This window comes from Bufo gargarizans, chromosome 8 (genome assembly GCF_014858855.1).
Source record: "Bufo gargarizans isolate SCDJY-AF-19 chromosome 8, ASM1485885v1, whole genome shotgun sequence".
In the NCBI taxonomy this organism is placed as follows: domain Eukaryota; kingdom Metazoa; phylum Chordata; class Amphibia; order Anura; family Bufonidae; genus Bufo; species Bufo gargarizans.
The window spans coordinates 81,679,945-81,701,426 of NC_058087.1; the positions used below are offsets into that span (position 1 = coordinate 81,679,945).

The 21,482-nt window shown below is 39.9% G+C and overlaps 1 protein-coding gene across 3 annotated transcripts in view; it reads left to right on the forward strand.

Annotated features, from left to right (window-relative positions):
- The window catches only part of PARD3B (par-3 family cell polarity regulator beta), a 1,547,452-nt gene that overhangs the window by 283,533 nt on the left and 1,242,437 nt on the right, over positions 1–21,482 (forward strand). For all 3 annotated transcript variants that reach the window (XM_044302617.1, XM_044302618.1, XM_044302619.1), the window contains exon 3: positions 3,173–3,332. In XM_044302617.1, the coding sequence (XP_044158552.1) occupies positions 3,173–3,332 (160 nt within the window). The remainder of the gene's footprint in view (positions 1–3,172; positions 3,333–21,482) is intronic.

Consider the following 21,482-nt stretch of genomic DNA (forward strand, 5'->3'; position numbering starts at 1 on the left):
TTTTTTTTTTTTTTTTTCTTTTTTGCCGATTGTCTTAAGTAGGGGCAAATTTTTTGCTGGATGAGAGGCACTATTTTGGGATGTATATGACTTTTTGATCACTTGCTATTACACTTTTTTTGCTATAAGGTGTAGGCTAAAAACTAAAAGAAAACTGACACTCATACTATGGAGATACTAAAATGTTTTTTTGGGGTTTAAAAAAGGATATTATAGTGTAAAACGTAAATACAGTTTAAAAAGTAGACATATTAGGATTTGCCGCGTCTGTACGAATCTGCACTATAAAAATAACACATGACCTAACCCCTCAAATGAAAAAAAAAAAGGTTTCAAAACAGCTATTTTTTGGGCAAATTTTCCATTTTAATCAATTTTTTCAGTTAACAAAGCAAGGGTTAACAGTCAAACACAACTCTATATTTATTGCCCTGATTCTGTAGTTTTCAGAAACACCCCATATGTGGTCGTAAAATGCTGTATGGCCAAACGGCAGGGCACACAAGGAAAGGAGCGCCATTTGGTTTTTGGAGCGCAGATTTTGCTGGACTGTTTTTTTGACACCATGTCCCATTTGAAGCCCCCCTGATGCACCTCTAGAGTAGAAACTCCATAAAAGTGACCCCATCTAAGAAACTACACCCCTCAAAGTATTCAAAACTGATTTTACAAACTTTTAACCCTTTAGGTGTTCCAAAAGAATTATTGGCAAATGGAGATGAAATTTCAGAATTAAAATTTTTAGTAACCTTGCCTCACAAAAATTTTATATAGAGCAACCAAAAATCATATGTACCCTAAAAATAGTCCCAACCAAACTGCCACCTTAATTCAAATGGGACATGGTGTAAATAAACCAGTCCAGCAAAAGCTGCCTTCCAGAAACCATTTGGTGTTCCTTTCCTTCTGCGCCCTGCCGTGTGCCCGTACAGTAGTTTATGACCACATATGGGGTGTTTCTATAAACTACAGAATCAGGGCAATAAATATTGAGTTTTGTTTGGCTGTTAACCCTTGTTTTGTTACTGAAAAAACTGATTAAAATGGAAAATTTGCCCCAAAAATTTCAATTTAGAAATTGAATCTCCTATTGCCAAGAACTCTTGTGGAACACCTAAAGGGTTAACAATTTTTGTAAAATCAGTTTTGAATAGTTTGAGGGTGTAATTTCCAAAAGTTGGTCATTTTTGGGTGGTTTCTATTAAGTAAGCCTCACAAAGTGACTTCAGATCTGAACTGGTGCTTAAAAAGTGGGTTTTGGAAAATATCTGAAATATTTCAAGATTTGCTTCTAAACTTCTAAGCCTTGTAATGTCCCCAAAAAATAAAATGCCATTCCCAAAATGATCCAAACATGAAGTAGACATATGGGGAATGTAATTAATAACTATATTTGGAGGTATTATTATGTATTATAGAAGTAAAGAAATTGAAACTTTGCAAATTTTTCTACATTTTTGGTAAATTTTGTATATTTTTTATAAATAAAAATAAATATTGTTTTACTCCATTTTACCAGTGTCATGAAGTACAACATGTGACGAAAACACAATCTCAGAATGGCCTGGATAAGTTAAAGCATTTTAAAGTTATTCACACACAAAGTGACACTGGTCAGATTTGCAAAGAATGGCCTGGTCCTTAAGGTGAAAATGAGCCCGGTCCTTAAGGGGTTAAATTATAGCCTGTATTCTGCTGATGAATTCACATCATCAGGGAATTCAAATTCTTTACCTCTTCTTTACCCTACTGTTATCGGACTCTTGCTCACAGTAGTAAGTTATTATAATAAGACTATAGTCTTATGACTTAGGGAGTTCAAGTCTTACTCTTATATCTTAGGGTAAGTTTAACCTACTCAAATCTATGAAATGGGATTGTAAAATACCACCAATTTAATATCAATCTCAATTCTAATTGTGCTTTTGTGTACATCTTGTCAAAGGTTGAGTTCACACATGAGCTTTGAACCGTAGCCTGTTCGGTGGAGGAATAGACTGCCGGAGTTCACCATATCCAGCATAACTAGATACTGCCGTGGATCCAGTCGCTTTCTTGCATATGCATATGCCTGCTTGTGGCTGAGCAAAAAAAGCTGCATATAGTTGTTTTTTTTTTTGTCCGACCGAAAGCCAGCATGTACGCTGAATACAGTGAATTCTGGCATTCTGTTCCTCTGCTGGAACAGACTGCTGAAGTTCAAAGCACACATGTTAACCGGCCTAAGGCTAGTTCACAAAGGCGTTATGTTTTCCTATTACTGTTCTGTCAGAGGAACAGAAAAATTTACAAAACTGATCCGTTTTATTTTGAGCATCAGTTGTGCTCAATTTGTGTCAGTTGAGTCAGACTAGGTTTTCTGTAGCAAAAATTACTGAAACCTGATAGAACTGACACAAACTGAGCACAAGTGGTGCTCAGAATAACCCATTCAAACAAATTAGACTAAATGGATCAGTTTGTTTCCATTTTCCTGTTTCTCTGAAAAGAAATATAAAAACCACATCATTGATGTGAAGTTGGCATTTGGGAGAGTTTGCATCTCCATTTCATTTTCCGTTCTTCTGATCTGTCCGAAGAACAAGAAAAAAGAAACCGCATCCTGTTAAAAAAAAAAATTAAAAAAAATCCTGTTGCACATTTGGCATCCATTTGAACCATTTTCATCTGATATCCTTTTTTTCAGATGGGGTGTGGGTAATGTACTGCATGTAGGGCTTTTTTTCCCATCCCAAAAAAATGGGCCTCAAACGGATGCTAAATGTTCAACAGAATCAGTTTTTTTACAGGACCCTGTGAAAAAATTGATCCTGTGTATATCTGATGCAACAGGATTTGTTTTTTACGGGGTCCTGTTTTGAATTTTGTTCTTCTGACAGATGAACGGAAAATGAAATGGAGATGTGAACTCTCCCTTAGCCTTTTACTTTTTTTTTTTTATTGACAAGTTTAAAAATAAAATATTAAAAGCCCTATGTGTCTACTAACTATTTCCCTATAAGTGGCTGGCTATGAAACCTGTGAAACCTTGCTGAGAAATGAATGTCTGGGTTGCAAATAATTCCTAATACTGATTATTGTTGCGACCGTCATTTATTTTCAGTTTGTATGTCATTTCTTCTTTGAGTAAGTTATATATATATATTTAACAATTCGTATGTTCTTTTTGCAGCTGATTGCAGTATTTGATGAACAGGATGCATCCAATAGAACAGATGATGTATCCTTTATTGCAGACCATCTCAATCCTGATCCTTTTGAAACAGAGTTGTCCTCCAAACACCAGCCACTTCGAGGGGAAATTGAAGTCACTCCCTCAGCACTAAAGCTTGGTATGCCAATTTCTTTTCTACACACTGTAGTTGCTTGGCTTATAATTTTTTAACACAGTTTTATAGTCTATGTATGAGCATCTTTGTAAGATGCGCACATGAATAGATTTGTATGCTTTCAAAAACCAATGTCTTTCCATTGAGAAAGTAGTTAATAAAAACTGTATGGGTACAGGGAAAAAGAACGTCTGGGACTTTCTATTGCAGCTTCTCCCTTCCCAATATGGGATGATTGACTGGTCTCTCCCTGTTTGCATATAATGAGAGACCTGTTGATTAATCTTAGCAGATCAGGGCAAAGCCACTCAGAATGACTCTTCTCATTGTTCCTAGCTCATTTTTAACCTATGTTTTCTCTGAAGGCTAGTAAGGCTAGTTTCACATCTGCATTTTTAAATTCGGCAGGCTGTTCTGGCAGAGGAACAGCCTACCAGATTTCACTTTACCTGGCATAGCCGGATACTTCTTTTAACCGCCAGACCCCATTAAGTACAGGGGATCCGACTGCTTTCCAGCCAAACTGTGGCACTCCTGCCAGCAACCAGTCGGATCCCATTATAGTTAATGGAGTCGCATACGGTGAAATCCAGCAGTTTCTTCCTCTGCCAGAACAGCCTGCCGGGTTTAAAATCACAGATGTGAAGGTAGCCTAAGGCTTGATTCACACGACCCTGCCTGGTCTGTGAAACACGGCCCATGTATTGGCTGCATCTAATGGACCGACTGCTACTCAAACCAGGAAAACTGAAAAATCTCTAGTTCTTCTAAAACTTTATCCTTTATTAGTCAAATTCTAAAAACATGACACGGTCAGGTAAAAAGATTCTTACGCATTTTGAAATGGAATTGCACTGGGTATCGAACTCAATAACAGGGCACAGGGATCCCGCAAACCACTGCGGCACCTGAGGGGTTAATTGGCAGGTATCGCAACGCCCCGTCATAGAGTCAGCATATGTGATACTGATGCCGGCACCCACAGCCTACACTTGTATTAATTTGTTAATTATATTCATTGGTGGAGCAGTGCTCCCCCCAACCCCAGTATTATGACTATTATAATCATTGGTGGCACAGTGCGCTTCCCCAACTCCTCCAGTATTATAAATTATAATCATTGGTGGCGCAGTGCACCACCCTCCCAAACACCTCCAGTATTGAAGTCATGGTGGCAGTGGCCACAGGGTTCCCTCCTCCCCTCCACCTTGGTGGCAGTGGCAGTTCCGATCAGAGCCCCAGCAGTGTAATTCCGATTGGTTACCATGGCAGCCAGGACGCTCCTGAAGCCCTGGCTGCCATGGTAAGCTTCCTGCCACTGTGTGCACAAAGCACAGGGCAGCAGGGACAGTGTAAAGTCCTATTCACTTTAATAGGAGGCTAATAGTAAGTAAAAAATAAAGAAAGTAAAAAAAAATAAAAAATGCTAAAAGTTTAAATCGTCCCCTTTCCCAATTTTACATAGAAAATATATAAACAATAAAAAAACATATTACATATCGACAAGCCCGAAAAAGTGCAAGCTATTAAAATATTTTTTTAAATATCATATGCCGTGAACACTGTAACAGAAAAAAAACAACAAAAAACAATCACCATTTTTTGGTCACCATGTCCCCCCAAAAATAGGATAGGACTGTTCTATGGGCCGAACGTTCCATAAAATGTGGAATGCACGCGGCCTTTTTGATGTTTTATGGGTATCACAATACTTTTTTATGGTATCAAAATAGAATCAAAATGTATTGTGACAACCCTATTTTTAACAGAATGTGTGCTCTTAATCATAGCCAAGACTCACCTAAAACAGAGCAGTTTATACAGAACAACTTCCTTCACAACACAGTTACAACATTGGGATAAATTACTTTAACTCTATGACTTCGAAATAGAAACATTGATATATATATATATATATATATATATATATCAATCACAAAAAAACACTTTGTCAATAAAGATACATAAGGTCAGTCCTCTTATTCATGCCTCTAGGTTTCCTGGTATCTATATTCAGAATCCAAAAGGCTTCTCTTCTTTGCAAGTTTCTCTCCCACTCTTCTCCCCTTTTTTTGGCAAACTACCTTTTATAGGCTCATCACCTGAAGGCAAAACAGATCACATTAATGTATATTTAAAAAATGCCACACTTAAGACCCACACTTAAAGGACCCTGTGACATGTTACCATGTTTGTGATTTGTTTTGGTATAAACTGGGAGATGCTACAGTGAGATCACAAACATGGTTACATGTCTCGGGGTCCTTTTGAGTATAGGCCGTCAAAATGTGGACTATGTAGGGATATGCACAAAACCAAAAGCATAGTGTCATACAGTACTAGTAGGGAGTTTGTACTCAAATTATTTATTAATTCCATTGACTCGGTGACTGTACAAGGGGGCATCCTCTGCGTCTGGAGGAAAGAAGGTTTGTACACAAACATAGAAGTTGATTCTTTACGGTAAGAGCAGTGAGACTATGGAACTTTCTGCCTGAGGAGGTGGTGATGGTGAGTTCACTAAAAGAGTTCAAGAGGGGCCTGGATGTATTTCTAGAGTGTAATAATATTACAGGTTATAGCTACTAGAGATGGGTCATTGATACAGGGAGTTATTCTGATTGGAGTTAGGAAGGAATTTGGCTTCTACCTTGCAGGATAACAGGCCGAACTGGATGGACAAATGTCTTTTTCCGGCCTTATATACTATGTTACTATATTAGATCATGTGGTGTATGTCATTGCGTGCACCTCATGTAAGGTACAATACAGGTGAAACTCGAAAAATTTGAATATCGAGCAAAGTTCATTTATTTCAGTAATGCAACTTAAAAGGTGAAACTAATATATGAGATAGACTCCTTACATACAAAGCAAGATATTTCAAGCCTTTATTTGGTATAACTTGGATGATTATGGCTTATAGCTTATAAAACTCCAAAGTCGCAATTTTGAGGTACTCTTTGCTCAGGGGATATGGATTAATTAGCTGACTAGAGTGTGACACTTTGAGCCTAGAATATTGAACCTATTCACAAAATTATAATTTTAAGCTGAATTAATGCAATTCCTTTTAATTTGCATTACTGAAATAAATGGACTTTTGCACGATATTCTAATTTTTCGAGTTTAACCTGTATTTTGGGTGCACTACAATGCAACCCAGAAAAAGATTGAGAACACATTTCGCAGACAGCTAATATTTTGGTGCAGACAATATATCTGCAGCGTCTTGGCATTTTCTAAGTGTACATCAAGGTGATCTGTGTTTCCTCCCCTTTTTGGATATACTACCCTATCTAGGCTCATCACCTGAAGGAAACTGGGAGAGTAAGTAGCATACAAGACAATCTTTTTGGATTCTGAATATAGACACAAGGACACCTAGATACATGAATACGATTACTGACCTTATGTATTTTTATTAATAAAGTGTTTTAGTGACTTGTATATATGTTCAGCGTCGGACTGAGGTACCTAGGGCCCACCAGTAAAATTTATTTTAGGGGCCCACCGTATGGATACATTTAAAAAAAATAAAAAATGTTACACGTTTTTTTATGAACATAGTCTGGTTGAGGTGCTGTACATTGAATATATGTATGTAGTGCAATAAGTCTACTGTGTTATGTGCCACTTGTGCAGGGGGTGGGAGACTAGGGCCCACCGGGGGATTCCCCTGTACCCCTGTGGGCCAGTCCAAGCCTGTATATGTTTCCCCTCACCCATGACTACACCAATGCAACTAGGACCTCACATCCAGGACAGGAAAATTGAAGAGACAAAATGGTTCACACCCCCACCACACCTCAGTTCAAGTTTCCTGTCCTTCGTATAGGAGGTACCTCAGGAGCTCTTGCTCCTACCGTTGCTTTTGTTTTCACCTCGGGAGGCTGGGGAGGTCCGGGTCTACTATACCGTCTCCTTGGGGGCCGCTGTCCGAGTCTGATCTTCTTCCTGCCTCCTCCCAAGCCTCATTGGGGAGCCGCTGTGGCATTGTTCAGGCGGCTCCCGGTCCATTGCAGCAGGGTGCCCGACTTCCCGCTTCCAAAATGGCGGCACACGCTTCTCTTGTGTTCTGCGCATGTGTGCTGGGACGGCTCCTTCCGGCTCATTGATGTCATTTCCGGACGCTGAGCCGGAAGAGGTGTGAGCATCCTCATGCGTTGGATTAGGCATTTTTGGGCCTAGGGGTTACAAGGAGCTGAGGCGAGTTTGATACATTGGCAGCAGGAGAAGGCAGCAAGCCTTGTGTGCATACAGTGCTATGGAGGATCTGGTTTTCCACCAGCATGTCGGAACCAGGTCATGCAGGATGCGTCGACCCCCCTGGAGCCCTCAAGGCCCACAAGCCTGGTATTGTTCCTGAGAAGTGGGGAAGCTAGACTCCACTATTGGTGAGATTTATCCTCTCCTAATTGTTGTTTTTGCTTTATTGTTGTAGGTAGCAAAAACACCAAAGAAATCCTCTAAAAAGACTAAACATAAAGAATACGGAGGATGTAGAGTAGCTTTAGTACACTCTTATGTTAAACCACTATATTGATTCAAATTTATGACCATCATGAAGTACAATGTGTCACCCGAAAACAGTCTCAGAATGGCCTGGATAAGTAAAAGTGTTCCAAAGTTATTGCCACCTAAAATGACACATGTCAGAATTGCAAAAAAATTACCTGGGCAGACGGGCGAAAACTGTCCCTAGGTAGAAGGGGTTAAAAGGAGCAACATATTATGTTTTAAGAGAACCTGTCACCCTGATTTTGTGCATAGAGCTGAGGACATGGGTTGCTAGATGGCCACTAGGACATCCGCAATACCCAGTCCCCATAGCTCTGTGTGCTTTTATTGTGTCAAAAAATGATTTGATACATATGCAAATTAACCTGAGATGAGTCCTGTCCCTGACTCATCTCACGTACAGGACTTATCTCAGGTTAATTTGCATATGTATCAAATCGGTTTTTTGACACAATAAAAGCACACAGAGCTATGGGGACTGGGTATTGCGGATGTGCTAGCGGCCATCTAGCAACCCATGTCCTCGGCTCTATACACACAATCCCGGTGACAGGTTCCCATCTCTCTCCCTTGTTATTTTAAATTCTGTCTGCATTAGTTCTAAGATCAGTATTTTGTAAAGTAAAAAATAAGTATGACATGGCAACACAGATTTTAAAGGGAACCTATCACCTGAACATGGGTTGCTAGATGGCCGCTAGCATATCCGCAATATCCAGAACTCATAGCTCTGTGTGCTTTTATTGTGTAAAAAAAAAACGATTTGATACATATGCAAATTAACCTGAGATGAGCCAGAGTTCAAAAATATTACTCTTCTCTGGTCACACAAGTAAGATATGACTCTTTTATGTTAATTCATATATGTATCAAATCTTTTTTTTTTTTTTTTTTTTACACAATAAAAGCTCAGAGAGCTATGGGGACTGGGTATTGTGGATGTGCCATCTAGCAACCCATGTCCTCAGCTCTATACGCAAAATCCCAGTGACCTGTTTCCTTTAAGTCTCAATGATGGCATCGGAATAAATTCTGGGAGAAGGAAATCTTGCAGAATGTATTGTTGCTCAGCATCTCTGTTTCTATATTTTGTCTGCATCTTAAACAAGAACTGTTGCCTGTCACTTCTTGTCTCTGCTTTTCTTGTGCAAGGTCCTTATTTCTTGTCATTGCTTTTGATTTTTATTTTTCCATGTGTACAGAGTGGTGTCCTAGAAATCTTTTTTACTGGTTGATGGGTAGGTTAAGGTACGGCGCAACTGGACGCGGCTTAAAGTCCAGCGGCGTACATGTACGGCGTGCTGATCGGGTATGTGCAGGGGTCCGGTAGTCATTGATTGCCAGACCCCTGCTGTATGAGCCGGCATCGGTGAAATCACTAATGCCGGCGCATTAACCCCTGCATGGTCGCGGTCAGCGCTGACCGCGGCCGTGCGATGTCCATGGAGGAATCGGCCATCGGGTCCCCGTGCTGCTGTGACGGGGACCTGAAGGCAGGGAAAGCAGCCTGATGCCTTCCTTAGGCATCGTGGCTGCCTTCCGGAAGGGCCTGTGAGATCCAGCCCCCTGGATCTCACAGGCAAGCAGGCTGTAAATGTATTAGGTATCGCTGCGTCCAATTAGACCGGCTCAATAAAAATATCACATGACAAGTGAACACCGTCAGAAAAAATAAAAACAGTGCTAAAAAAAAACATTTTTTGTCACCTTACAACACTAAAAGTGCAATACCAAGCGATCTGCAATATCCAGTCCTCATAGCTCTGTGTGCTTTTATTGTGGGGGGAAAAAACGATTCGATACATATGCAAATTAACATAAGAGTCATATCTTACTTGTGTGACCAGAGAAGAGTCATATTTTCAAGCTCTGACTCATCTGAGGTTAATTTGCATATGTATCAAAACGGTTTTTATACACAATAAAAGCACAGAGAGCTATGGGGACTGGGTATTGTGGACATGCTAGCGGCCATCTAGCAGCCCATGTCCTCAGCTCTATACCCAAAATCCAGGTGACAGGTTCCCTTTAAGACAATCGCCCAAAAAAAAAAAAAAAAAACTGAGCTGTCAGAATATGGAAACTGAAACATGATATATATTTTTTATTTTTTTTAATTCTAAGTGCTGTTATTGTGTAAAACATAAAAAATAAAATAAAAGTGTATACATATTAGGTATTGCCGCTTCCGTGACAACCTGCTCTATAAAAATATCACATGATCTATCTGCATTGGAAATAACAAAAAAAGGTTCCAAACAGCAAATTTTTGTTATCTTGCCTCATAAAAAGTGTAATGTAGAGGAACCAAAAATCATATGTACCCTAAAATAGTACCAACAAAATTGCCACCTTATCCCATAGTTTGCAAAATTTGATCTTTTTTTGGCATTTCTACTCTAGGGGTGCATCAGGGGGTCTTCAAATGTGACATGGCAGCTCAAAATTATCCCAGTGAAATCTGCCTTCCAAAAAGCATATGGCGTTCCTTTCCTTCTGCGCAATGCCGTGTGCCCGTACAGCAGTTTACGACCACATATGGGGTGTTTCTGTAAACTTCAGAATAAGGGTAATAAATATTCAGTTTTGTTTTGCTGTTAACCCTTGCTTTGTTAGTGGAAAAAATTGGTTAAAATGGAAAATCTGCCCAAAAAAGTGAAATTCTGATATTTCATCTCCATTTTCCATTAATTCTAGTGGAACACCTAAAGGGTTAACAAAGTTTGTAAAAATCAGTTTTGAGTACCTTGAGGGGTGTAGTTTCAAAAATGGGGTCATTTTTCGGTGGTTTCTATTATGTAAGCCTCACAAAGTGACTTCAGACCTGAACTGGTCCTAAAAAAAATATAATGACATTTTCAAAATGATGCCAACATAAAGTAGACATATGGGGAATGTTAAATAATTATTTTATGAGGTATCACTTTCTGTTTTAAAAGCTGAGAAATTGAAATTTAGAAAATTGTGAATTTCTCTACATTTTTGGTATCTTTGGGATTTCTTCATAAATAAAGGTAAAATATATTGACTCAAAATTATGACTATCATGAAGTACTATTTTTGGAGTTATTACTATCTATTATAAATGTAGAGAAATTTGTGGTAAATTATGTATTTTTTATAAATAAAAATGAAATTTTATGACTCTATTTTACTATTCTCATGAAGTACAAAATGTGATGAGAAAACAATCTCAGACTGGCCTGGAATAGTAAAAGCGTTTTATAGTTAATACCACATAAAGTGACACATGTCAGATTTGCTAACAATGGCCTGGGCAGAAAGGTGAAAAATGGCTTGGTCCTGAACGGGTTAAAATATTGGCACAAATGTGATTTTCGAATTGCGCATTGTTTTTCTTTTTTACATCCATTATGTCTTCTTTTAGTTATGTAGAACGTGCATTTCTCCTTTCTTTTCCTGCCAGCACAAACACTCTGAAACATGGATATCTAGTTCTGTTTAAATGTCCTTGTATAACACACAGTTAGATGCCAAATTGCATTGCAGATCTTCCTCTCTGCGCTCATCAATGAGAATGCAAGTGGTAGACTTTTGTAATAATACAATTTCTAGTGTCATATCATATTGTAAGAATGAGCTAGTGGTAATTAGCTCTTTGATTATCTCCATAACATCTCTGCATTTACAATTATAAGAACTAATTAGGTGAGAAATAAATGATAAACTGTAGAATGGATTTCAAAGATAGATGAAAAGAAAAAGTGGATGTACACTGCCCTGTAAAGTAGGACTGATAGTGGGTGAGAATACTGTCCTAATTTGTATTAATGACAGAAAATAAAGAAGACATTACATTATCACCATTAGTGCTAGTCCTTATTTTATTTCACTGGCACTTGGTTATTAGCCAACCAGACCTAGATCTATTTCAGTTGATTCAGAGCACAGTTCAGGGTAGTAGGGAAGCCACCTACAACTGGTCTAATCTTTGGTCAGATTTACTCTTTTTGGAGGAGTACTATTTACATACATCATTTTGAGAGTCATTTACAAAGGCTTTGCCCAGGTTTTTGCTGTCAAAAATTTGGCGGCAGGTATTTTGTGCAAAAAATTTTGACTTCATTTTTCATGCTCCTCTCACTACTTTTTCAAAGTGAGTTTACTATAGCAAAAGGGGATGTGGGTGGCCTGACACATTTACAATAATTTAAGGCCAGAAAAGTGGTATAAAAGATATCTGTAATTTCGGTCTCTGGTACTCGGACTCTGGAGCCTTGCACCTCCTAATAAATTGCATCTTATTCTGGTGCCTTTTTTTTTTTTTTTTTAAATCAAGACTGGCATGTGAAACACCATTCTGACCTCCGTTGTGTCTACCTCTTCCACTTGTGCTTACTTGCCAACTCTCATGGAACGTTGCATGTAACTAAGGCAAATTATATTTCCTAGAGAGGACAATTCTCCAGTATGGAATCCTTTAAGGGCCAGCCACCAGGCTGTGTCTCATAGGCAACTGTCAGTGTGAAACTGACAGTTTCAATGCAGCATGTGGGCTCAGTGGTTAGCACTAGTACTTTGCAGTGCTGGGCTCCTAGGTTTAAATACAACCATGGACAACTTGTGCATGGAGTTTGTATGTTCTCCCCTTGTTTGTGTGGTTTTCCTCTGTATTCTCCGGTTTACTCCCATACTCTAAAGACATACTACTAAGGAACTTACATTGTGAGCTCCATTGGGGACAGCGAGTGCTGGTAATGTCTGTAAAGCGCTGTGAAATATGGCAGCACTATATAAGTAAGTAAAATAAATATATTGAAGTCCCATAATAGGGCAAAAAAAAAGAAAACTTCAAAAATGTGTTAAAGTGTCCATTTGTCCAATTAAGCCCTTTACATTTAAAAAATAGAAATAAAAATACATATTAAGTATCGCTGCATCTGTAATGACCAGCTCTATAGAATTATCACATGGTCTAATCCATCAAATAAACAAAAATATCTCTGCCCTAAAAGCAATTTTTTAGCTACCTTGCCACCCAGAAATCATAATATCAAGCTATCAAAAAGTCGTATGTACCCTTAAATTGTACTGCTGAAAACGTCACCATCTCACGCAAAAACATCATACAAGACAGATCATCAGAAAGAAAATAATAATCTGGCTCTCAGAAAAGGTACCGTAGACACAAAAACATGTTTTTTTTTAATGCTTTTATTGTTTAACCCCTTAAGGACTCAGCCCTATTTCACCTTAAGGACTTGGCCATTTTTTGCAAATCTGACCAGTGTCACTTTAAGTGCTGATAACTTTAAAACGCTTTGACTTATCCAGGCCGTTCTGAGATTGTTTTTTCGTCACATATTGTACTTCATGACACTGCAAAAATTGGGTCAAAAAAGTTAATTTTTTTGGATAAAAAAATACCATATTTACCAAAAATTTTGAAAAATTTGCAAATTTCAAAGTTTCAGTTTCTCTACTTCTGTAATACATAGCAATACCCCCAAAAATGTTGATGACTTTACATTCCCCATATGTCTACTTCATGTTTGCAGCATTTTGGGAATGATATTTTATTTTTTGGGGATGTTACAAGGCTTAGAAGTTTAGAAGCAAATCTTGAAATTTTTCAGAAATTTACAAAAACCCAATTTTTAGGGACCACTACAGGTCTGAAGTCACTTTGCGAGGCTTACATAATAGAAACTGCCCAAAAATGACCCCATTCTATAAACTACACCCCTCAAGGTATTCAAAACTGATTTTACAAACTTCGTTAACCCTTTAGGTGTTGCACAAGAGTTATTGGCAAATGGGGATGAAATTTGAGAATTTCATTTTTTTGCCTAATTTTCCATTTTAACCCATTTTTTCTACTAACAAAGCAAGGGTTAACAGTCAAACAAGACTTTATCTTTATTGCCCTGACTCTGCCGTTTACAGAAACACCCCATATGTGGCCGTAAACTACTGTACGGGCACACAGTAGGGCGTAGAGGGAAAGGTGCGCCGTATGGTTTTTGGAAGGCAGATTTTGCTGGACTGGTTTTTTGACACCATGTCCCATTTGAAGCCCCCCTGATGCACCTCTAGAGTAGAAACTCCATAAAAGTGACCCCATCTAAGAAACTACACCCCTCAAGGTATTCAAAACTGATTTTACAAACTTTGTTAACCCTTTAGGTGTTGCACAAGATTTAATGGAAAATAGAGATACAATTTCAAAATTTCACTTTTTGGGCAGATTTTCCATTTTAATATTTTTTTCCCAGTTACAAAGCAAGGGTTAACAGCCAAAAAAACTCATTATTTATGGCCCTGATTCTGTAGTTTACAGAAACACCCCATATGTGGTCGTAAACCGCTGTACGGGCACACGGCAGGGCGCAGAAGGAAAGGAATGCCATACGGTTTTTGGAAGGCAGATTTTGCTGGACTGGTTTTTTGACACCATGTCCCATTTGAAGCCCCCCTGATGCACCCCTAGAGCAGAAACTACAAAAAAGTGACCCCATCTAAGAAACTACACCCCTCAAGGTATTCAAAACTGATTTTACAAACTTTGTTAACCCTTTAGGTGTTGCACAAGATTTAATGGAAAATAGAGATACAATTTCAAAATTTCACTTTTTTGGCAGATTTTCCATTTTAATATTTTTTTTCCAGTTACAAAGCAAGGGTTAACAGCCCAAAAAAACTCATTATTTATGGCCCTGATTCTGTAGTTTACAGAAACACCCCATATGTGGTCGTAAACCGCTGTACGGGCACACGGCAGGGCGCAGAAGGAAAGGAATGCCATACGGTTTTTGGAAGGCAGATTTTGCTGGACTGGTTTTTTGACACCATGTCCCATTTGAAGCCCCCCTGATGCACCCCTAGAGTAGAAACTCCATAAAAGTGACCCCATTTTAGAAACTACGGGATAGGGTGGCAGTTTTGTTGGTACTAGTTTAGGGTACATATGATTTTTGGTTGCTCTATATTACACTTTTTTGTGCGGCAAGGTAACAAGAAATAGATTTTTTGGCACCTTTTTATTTTTTGTTATTTACAAAATTCATCTGACAGGTTAGATCATGTGGTATTTTTATAGAGCAGGTTGTCACGGACGTGGCGATACCTAATATGTATACAATTTTTTTTATTTATGTAAGTTTTACACAATGATTTCATTTTTAAAACAAAAAAAATGTTTTAGTGTCTCCATAGTCTAAGAGCCATAGTTTTTTCAGTTTTTGGGCAATTATCTTAAGTAGGGTCTCATTTTTTGCGGGATGAGATGACGGTTTGATTGACACTATTTTGGGGTGCATATGACTTTTTGATCGCTTGCTATTACACTTTTTGTGATGTAAGATGGCAAAAAATTGCTTTTTTTACACCGTTTTTATTTTTATTTTTTTACGGTGGTCATCTGAGGGGTTAGGTCATGTGATATTTTTATAGAGCTGGTCGATACGGACGCGTCGATACCTAATATGTATACTTTTTTTTTTTTATTTAAGTTTTACACAATGATTTCATTTTTGAAACAAAAAAAATCATGTTTTAGTGTTTCCATAGTCTAAGAGCCATAGTTTTTTCAGTTTTTGGGCGATTATCTTGGGTACGGTATGATTTTTGCGGGATGAGATGACGGTTTGATTGGTACTATTTTGGCGTAAATGCGACTTTTTTGATCACTTTTATTACCTTTTTTGGGAAGTAAGGTGGGCAAAATTTCAATTTTCTCATAGTTTTTTTTTTTTTTTTTTATGGCGTTCACCGTGCGGGGAAAGTAACATGACCGTTTTATAGATCAGGTCGTTACGGACGCGGCGATACCTAATATGTGTAGTGTATTTTATTTTTTTTATTTTTATTCAGTGATAAATGTTTTTTTTTTATCTTAACTTTTTTCACTTTTTTTTTACATTTTTTTTGACCCAGACCCACTTGGTTCTTGAAGATCCAGTGGGTCTGATGTCTGTATAATACAGTACTGTACAATATATATTGTACTGTACTGTATTTTACTTACCACTTTGTCTGAACAGATCTCTGCTTTCAGCACAGATCTGTTCAGCACCATGGACAGCAGGATGCCTGAGAAGGCGTCCTGTTGCCATGGGAACCTTCCCCGTCTGCTCAGTAGTGTTCAGAACTTCGCAGACGGGGAAGGGTAAGGACGGGTCTGTCGGGGGGCTGCCTGGGAGCTCTCTCCCTCTCCCATCGGGGGGCTGCAAAGGCACAGCAGCCCCCGATGGGAGAGGGAGGGAGCTCCCTGACCTGTTAACCTTTTCCATACAGCGGTCCGTACGGACCGCTGTATGGAAAGGGTTAAACAGCTGACATCGCATCACCGATGTCAGCCGTTTATACCAGGGTGCCAGCAATGTGCTGGCACCCTGGTATACCCACTAGAAGCCAACGATTATTCAAGGGGAGGCGGGCGGGGGATCGTGATCCCGCCTCCCGCACCGCCCGCCTCCCGCACCTCCCGCACCTCCCGCACCGCCTGCGACACCCCCCCTGCACCACCCGCCCACATAATATCATTCAGGGGTGCAGGGGGGGTTAATAAAAACTTAATTTCTGGCATTTTAACGTTTGATCCCCGCGGTCAGAGACCGCGGGGATCAGAATCGGCTAAAAGCGCAGCAAACCGCAGGTCTGAATTGACCTGCGGTTTGCTGCGATCGCCGATACGGGGGGGTCACATGACCCCCCTCGGCGTTGTGACAGGATGCCGGCTGAATGATTTCAGCCGAAATCCCGTTCGGATTAACCCCCGGGGCGTGCCAATCTTATTTTAAACTCATGACGTACCGGTACGTCATGGGTCCTTAAGGACTCGGGAACCATGCCGTACCGATACGTCCTAAGTCCTTAAGGGGTTAAAAGTAGCAAAATGTTATATATAAATTTGACATGGCATTTTTATTGCAAGGTGTACACAGCAGTAATAGAACCCAAAATGCAATGCAAAATTGCTGCCTTTTCTTTATCCTGCTTCCCAAAATGTGAAATAAAAAGCTGATCAAAAAGCTGTATGTACTCCAATATAAACAGTATCCGTAATAACTCATCCTGCAAAAAATAAGCCCTCACACATCTCAGTCAAGAGTAAAAAAATAATAATGTATGGTTGTCAAAAAATAGTTGTACTGGTACCTAAAAGGGCTGTTCGAAAGAAACATGGCATCTGTAAACCAATCCATTAAAATCTGCACTGCAAAAGCCAAAAGGTAGTCTTTCCCTTCTGAACCCTGCAACATTCCCAAAGAGCACTTTACTGTATGTCTACATTTATGGCATTTTCACACCCAGTGTAACCCACCAAACAATTTAAGGGCATGGTGTAACTCAGATGTCTTAAGCTTGGGACAGCATGTTGGGAACTGAAATGCCATATCTTTGGAAAACCTGCAATTTTCATTTTAAACTGTTAGCTGATCATTAATTTTTGCAAAATACCTATCAAAATGCTCACTCTACTCATTGATAAATAAATAGAGGAGTTTTGTTGCCAAAATGAGGTCACTTATTGGGTGTTTTCACTGTTGGGGGTACCTCGGGTTCTCTGCAAATGTGATGTAGCACCTGAAAAACATTCCAGCAAACTCTGCCTTCCAAAAGCCAAATGGTGCTCCTTCGTTTCTAAGCCCTGCTTTCTGCCCATATAACAGTTTATGACCACATATGCGGTGGTGCGGAAAAAATGCAAATGTAATGCAGTCTGATTTTTATTTTCACTTCCAAGTGTTTCTAAATTCTATGAAACTTCTGCTGGGCCAAAGCTCTCTGTTACTTCAGGTTCTCTTAAAATGCAACATGGTGCCCAATAACCATTACAGCAAAATCTGACCTCCAAAAACCATATTGCGCTCCTTCCATTCTGAGCCCTGCCATAGCTCTACACAGCAGTTTATGACCACATGTGATGTTTCTTTAAACTACAGAATCGGGGCAATAAATATTAAGGTTTGTTTTGCTGTTAACCCTTGCTGTGTTGCACAAAAACAATTCACTTTTAAATTTCACCTCCATTTTGCTTTAATTCCTTGGAACACCCAAAGGCTTAATCAAGTTTATAAAATCAGTTTTGAATAAGTTGAGAGGTGTGGTTTCTAAAATGGGGGTCAATTATGAGTGGTTTCTATTATGTAAGCATCTCAAAGTCACTTCAGAGCCTGTAACATTCTCAGAATAGGTTAGACAAGTAAAATCATTCCAAAGTTACTACCACAACTTGACACATCAGTTTTGCCAAATTACGCTCTGTCTTTAAGCTGATAGCGGTCTGTGTTCTAAAGCAGTTAAAGGGGTTATCCGAGTTATTTTTTTGTTCTTTCTATGTTCCTAACTAAGCAAATATAACAGCCTTCCAATTCACTCACTTTATCTCCAGTGGCTGGTTTCTCAGATTTCACTGAGGGTCACATGACCTGTGATGTCGGCTTCTCTCCCTGTGCTGATAATGTTCGTTTACAAGCCTGTAAACGAGATGTCACTGTGCTGGCCACGCCCCCCCTTCACTGCCGTCTACTCTTTGCTAGGATACTTAACCCCTTCAGCTGCACAGCTCTGCAGCAGGGACAATTCTGGGCACTAGAGCTGAATGACTAGAGAGAGCATTGCACAAGAAGGTAGGGGAAAAATCCTGTGTGTATTAGCAGTGTCATTATACAGGTGGGACATGTAGTCCTACACATGCAACATGCTGCAGAGTCTCCCAGCACTCAGGGTAGCTCTTGTATTCACTCCCTTAGCAGTGTCATTATACAGCTGGGACTTGTAGTCCTACACATACAACATGCTGCAGAGTCTCCCAGCAGGCAGACATGTCACTCAGGGCAGCTCTTGTATCCACTCCCTTAGCAGAGCAGGGGGAGGGGCAGAGATTGTTTTTATTGCATGTAAACAAAGAGCCAGAAAAGAACCAGGGAAATTAGGAAAAATATTATTATTATTTTTTTGCATAAAACTTGCTTAGCTCAGTTATATATCAGATTTTTAGTGCTATATTATTTTTTTTCATAACTCGGACAACCCCTTTAAAGAACCTGTAGGTTATGTAGTCGCATAGTCCATTTCTCATTTTCAGTGGTTAAAATGCAACATCAGTAAATATAATGTAAGAAGAATTGGGGCATTTGGCAATGAGAACCAGCATTAGTCGTGACCAATAGAGAAAATGTAAATAAACTATATTATAGCAGATTTGTGAGCACTAGTAGCTTTAAGTACAGGAACAAATAATTCACTACTATACCACAGCTACTCCTACATTTCTTCTAGTTAATATGGACACCTTATGTTATGCTTATAGAAGAGTTGTTGCTCCACTGATCACTCTGCGTTCCTCAAGTGTAAAAACTTCATATTGTTTCAGAATCCAGATATGCAGATGCATAAGTTCAGTGTCTTTTTTTTCCTCCTGACCTGTCCTTTTCAGTTAAATCAAAACCCAGATGCATGTGCCAAACTCTATATCTTATGTGGTCAAGAAGTGATTCTGCCAATTTTCTCAGGTTCTGGCAGACTTCTTAGCATTAGACATGAATTGCAGAGCTGGATTTGAGAGGGATACTGAAGTAGTCCTCTCACTAGGGATCGACTGATTATTGGTTTTACTGATATTATCGGCCAATAATCAGGATTTTGAAAGTCATCGACATCTATTTTGCTGATAACGAATCGGGAACAAGGATAGCACTGCGGTCAGCGCGATCCATGTTCCCTCAGCAGCACAGGGGAGAAGGAAGCAGTGTCTCCCTCCCCCTGTGCCGCTGCCACCAATGAGAGGAGGGAGGACAAGAGGAGGGGAGGGGCTGTGGCTACTGCGCCACCAATGAAGATAACTCTCTCATCAATTCATATACAGGAGGCGGGAGCTGGCTGCAGAATCACATAGCTGGCTCCCAACCTCTATGACAAGTAGCTGCGATCTGCGGTAGTTAACCCCCTCAGGTGCCGCACCTGAGGGGTTAACTTCCGCGGATCCCAGCTACCGCTCATAGAGGTTGGGAGCCAGCTATGTGATTCTGCAGCCAGCTCCCGCCTTGTGTATATGAATTAGAGTGTTATCTTCGTTGGTGGCGCAGTGCGCCCCCCCAACCCCAGTATTAAAAGCATTAGCAGCGCAGTGCGTCCCCCAGTATTAATCCCCTCCTCCTCAGTGGCAGCTTCTGATCGGAACCCCAGCAGTGTAAGCTTGGGGCTTTGATCGGTTACCATGGCAGCCAGGACACTACTGAAGCCCTGGCTGCCATGGTAAGCCACAAATCCGTAACCCGTGAGGTGGTAAAAGCGACACCGGGAAGGAGAAATCGAGCGCCAAGCTTCTAATCTGTGATATACATATAAGTGATATAAATAGTAAATGCATAGATAGGTACCCCACTAGATAAGGGGGGGTCACCTCCAGGATAAACTCAAGACACCTGGCGTGATTCCCCCCTGATCTGAGGTCGTACGTAGAATGGTAGAGATCCAGTTAAGCGGAACCAATCTGCAGTGAAGGTGGAAGCAGCAGCCAGATCATCAACTTAATGAAATCTCTCTTTATTGGAAATAAAACAAGCTCAACCTGTTTCGGGGGTCCATATAATATCCCCCTTCCGCAGGAGCAGATAGGGAAGGTAAATGATAGTCAGCAGATATATAATAAACAAATCAAAACAAATCAAAAACGGGCGCCAAAATCTTGTGGGAGTGGCTACGGAAGTGATATCAGACACAGTCATCTTAGGGTTACAGAAATCCATCTAAATCAGTTTTTACAATGATCCTATAAGAAAACAATCCGTGCTGCAATTTGAATCGGCGAATATAAAAATTAAAATAAGGATAAAAATAAGAATAAATAAGATTCTAAGATACGTCCGGTAACTGCAAATAAAAACCGGACGTGACATCAGTGGAACGCATATAATTTGTATATATGAATTCAACCAAACCTTCGGATAAATGCAAGACACTGATTCATACATATATATGCATAGAAATTTCTAAATACTTTACCTCCTGGTTGTAAAAAATTTGGGGGGCTGTCATTATCCGTGCAGTGGATGTCGGCGAATTAAGGCCGGGACCGGTGGAACGCACACGGTCACGTGTGCGCTCCACTTGAATAGACCGGATGTCAATACAGCGGAGCGCACAGAGCCTCAAGTGGTGGGAGGCCCTATGACAGTGATGGCGAACCTATGGCACGGGTGCCAGAGGCGGCACTCAGAGCCCTCTCTGTGGGCACCCGCACTGTGAAAAAAAAGTCTATGGTGTACCAATATGCCTTAGACTTTTCCTGCCATTCATCAGCGGGCAGGGCACTGAATGTAGGCAGGCTTTAATAGCTAAATGATAAAGTACATGGAATATATACTATATTGAACTATAGACTATAGTATTCAGGTTAAATTGGCATGTTGGCACTTTACGATAAATACGTGGGTTTTGGGTTGCAGTTTGGGCACTTGGCCTCTAAAAGGTTCAACATCACTGCCCTATGAGATCCTTGACAACCGTGGAACGTATGAGGGTCAGCGTGTGTTCCAACCCGCTGTCGGTCCTCCCTGTCAATATTGGAATGGAGTATTCTTTATATACTTATGCATGTACACTAAGAGGAGCCGATGCCCCATACTAGGAGGGGAACTGAAGTCAGTTTCTGTCTGAGTAGGT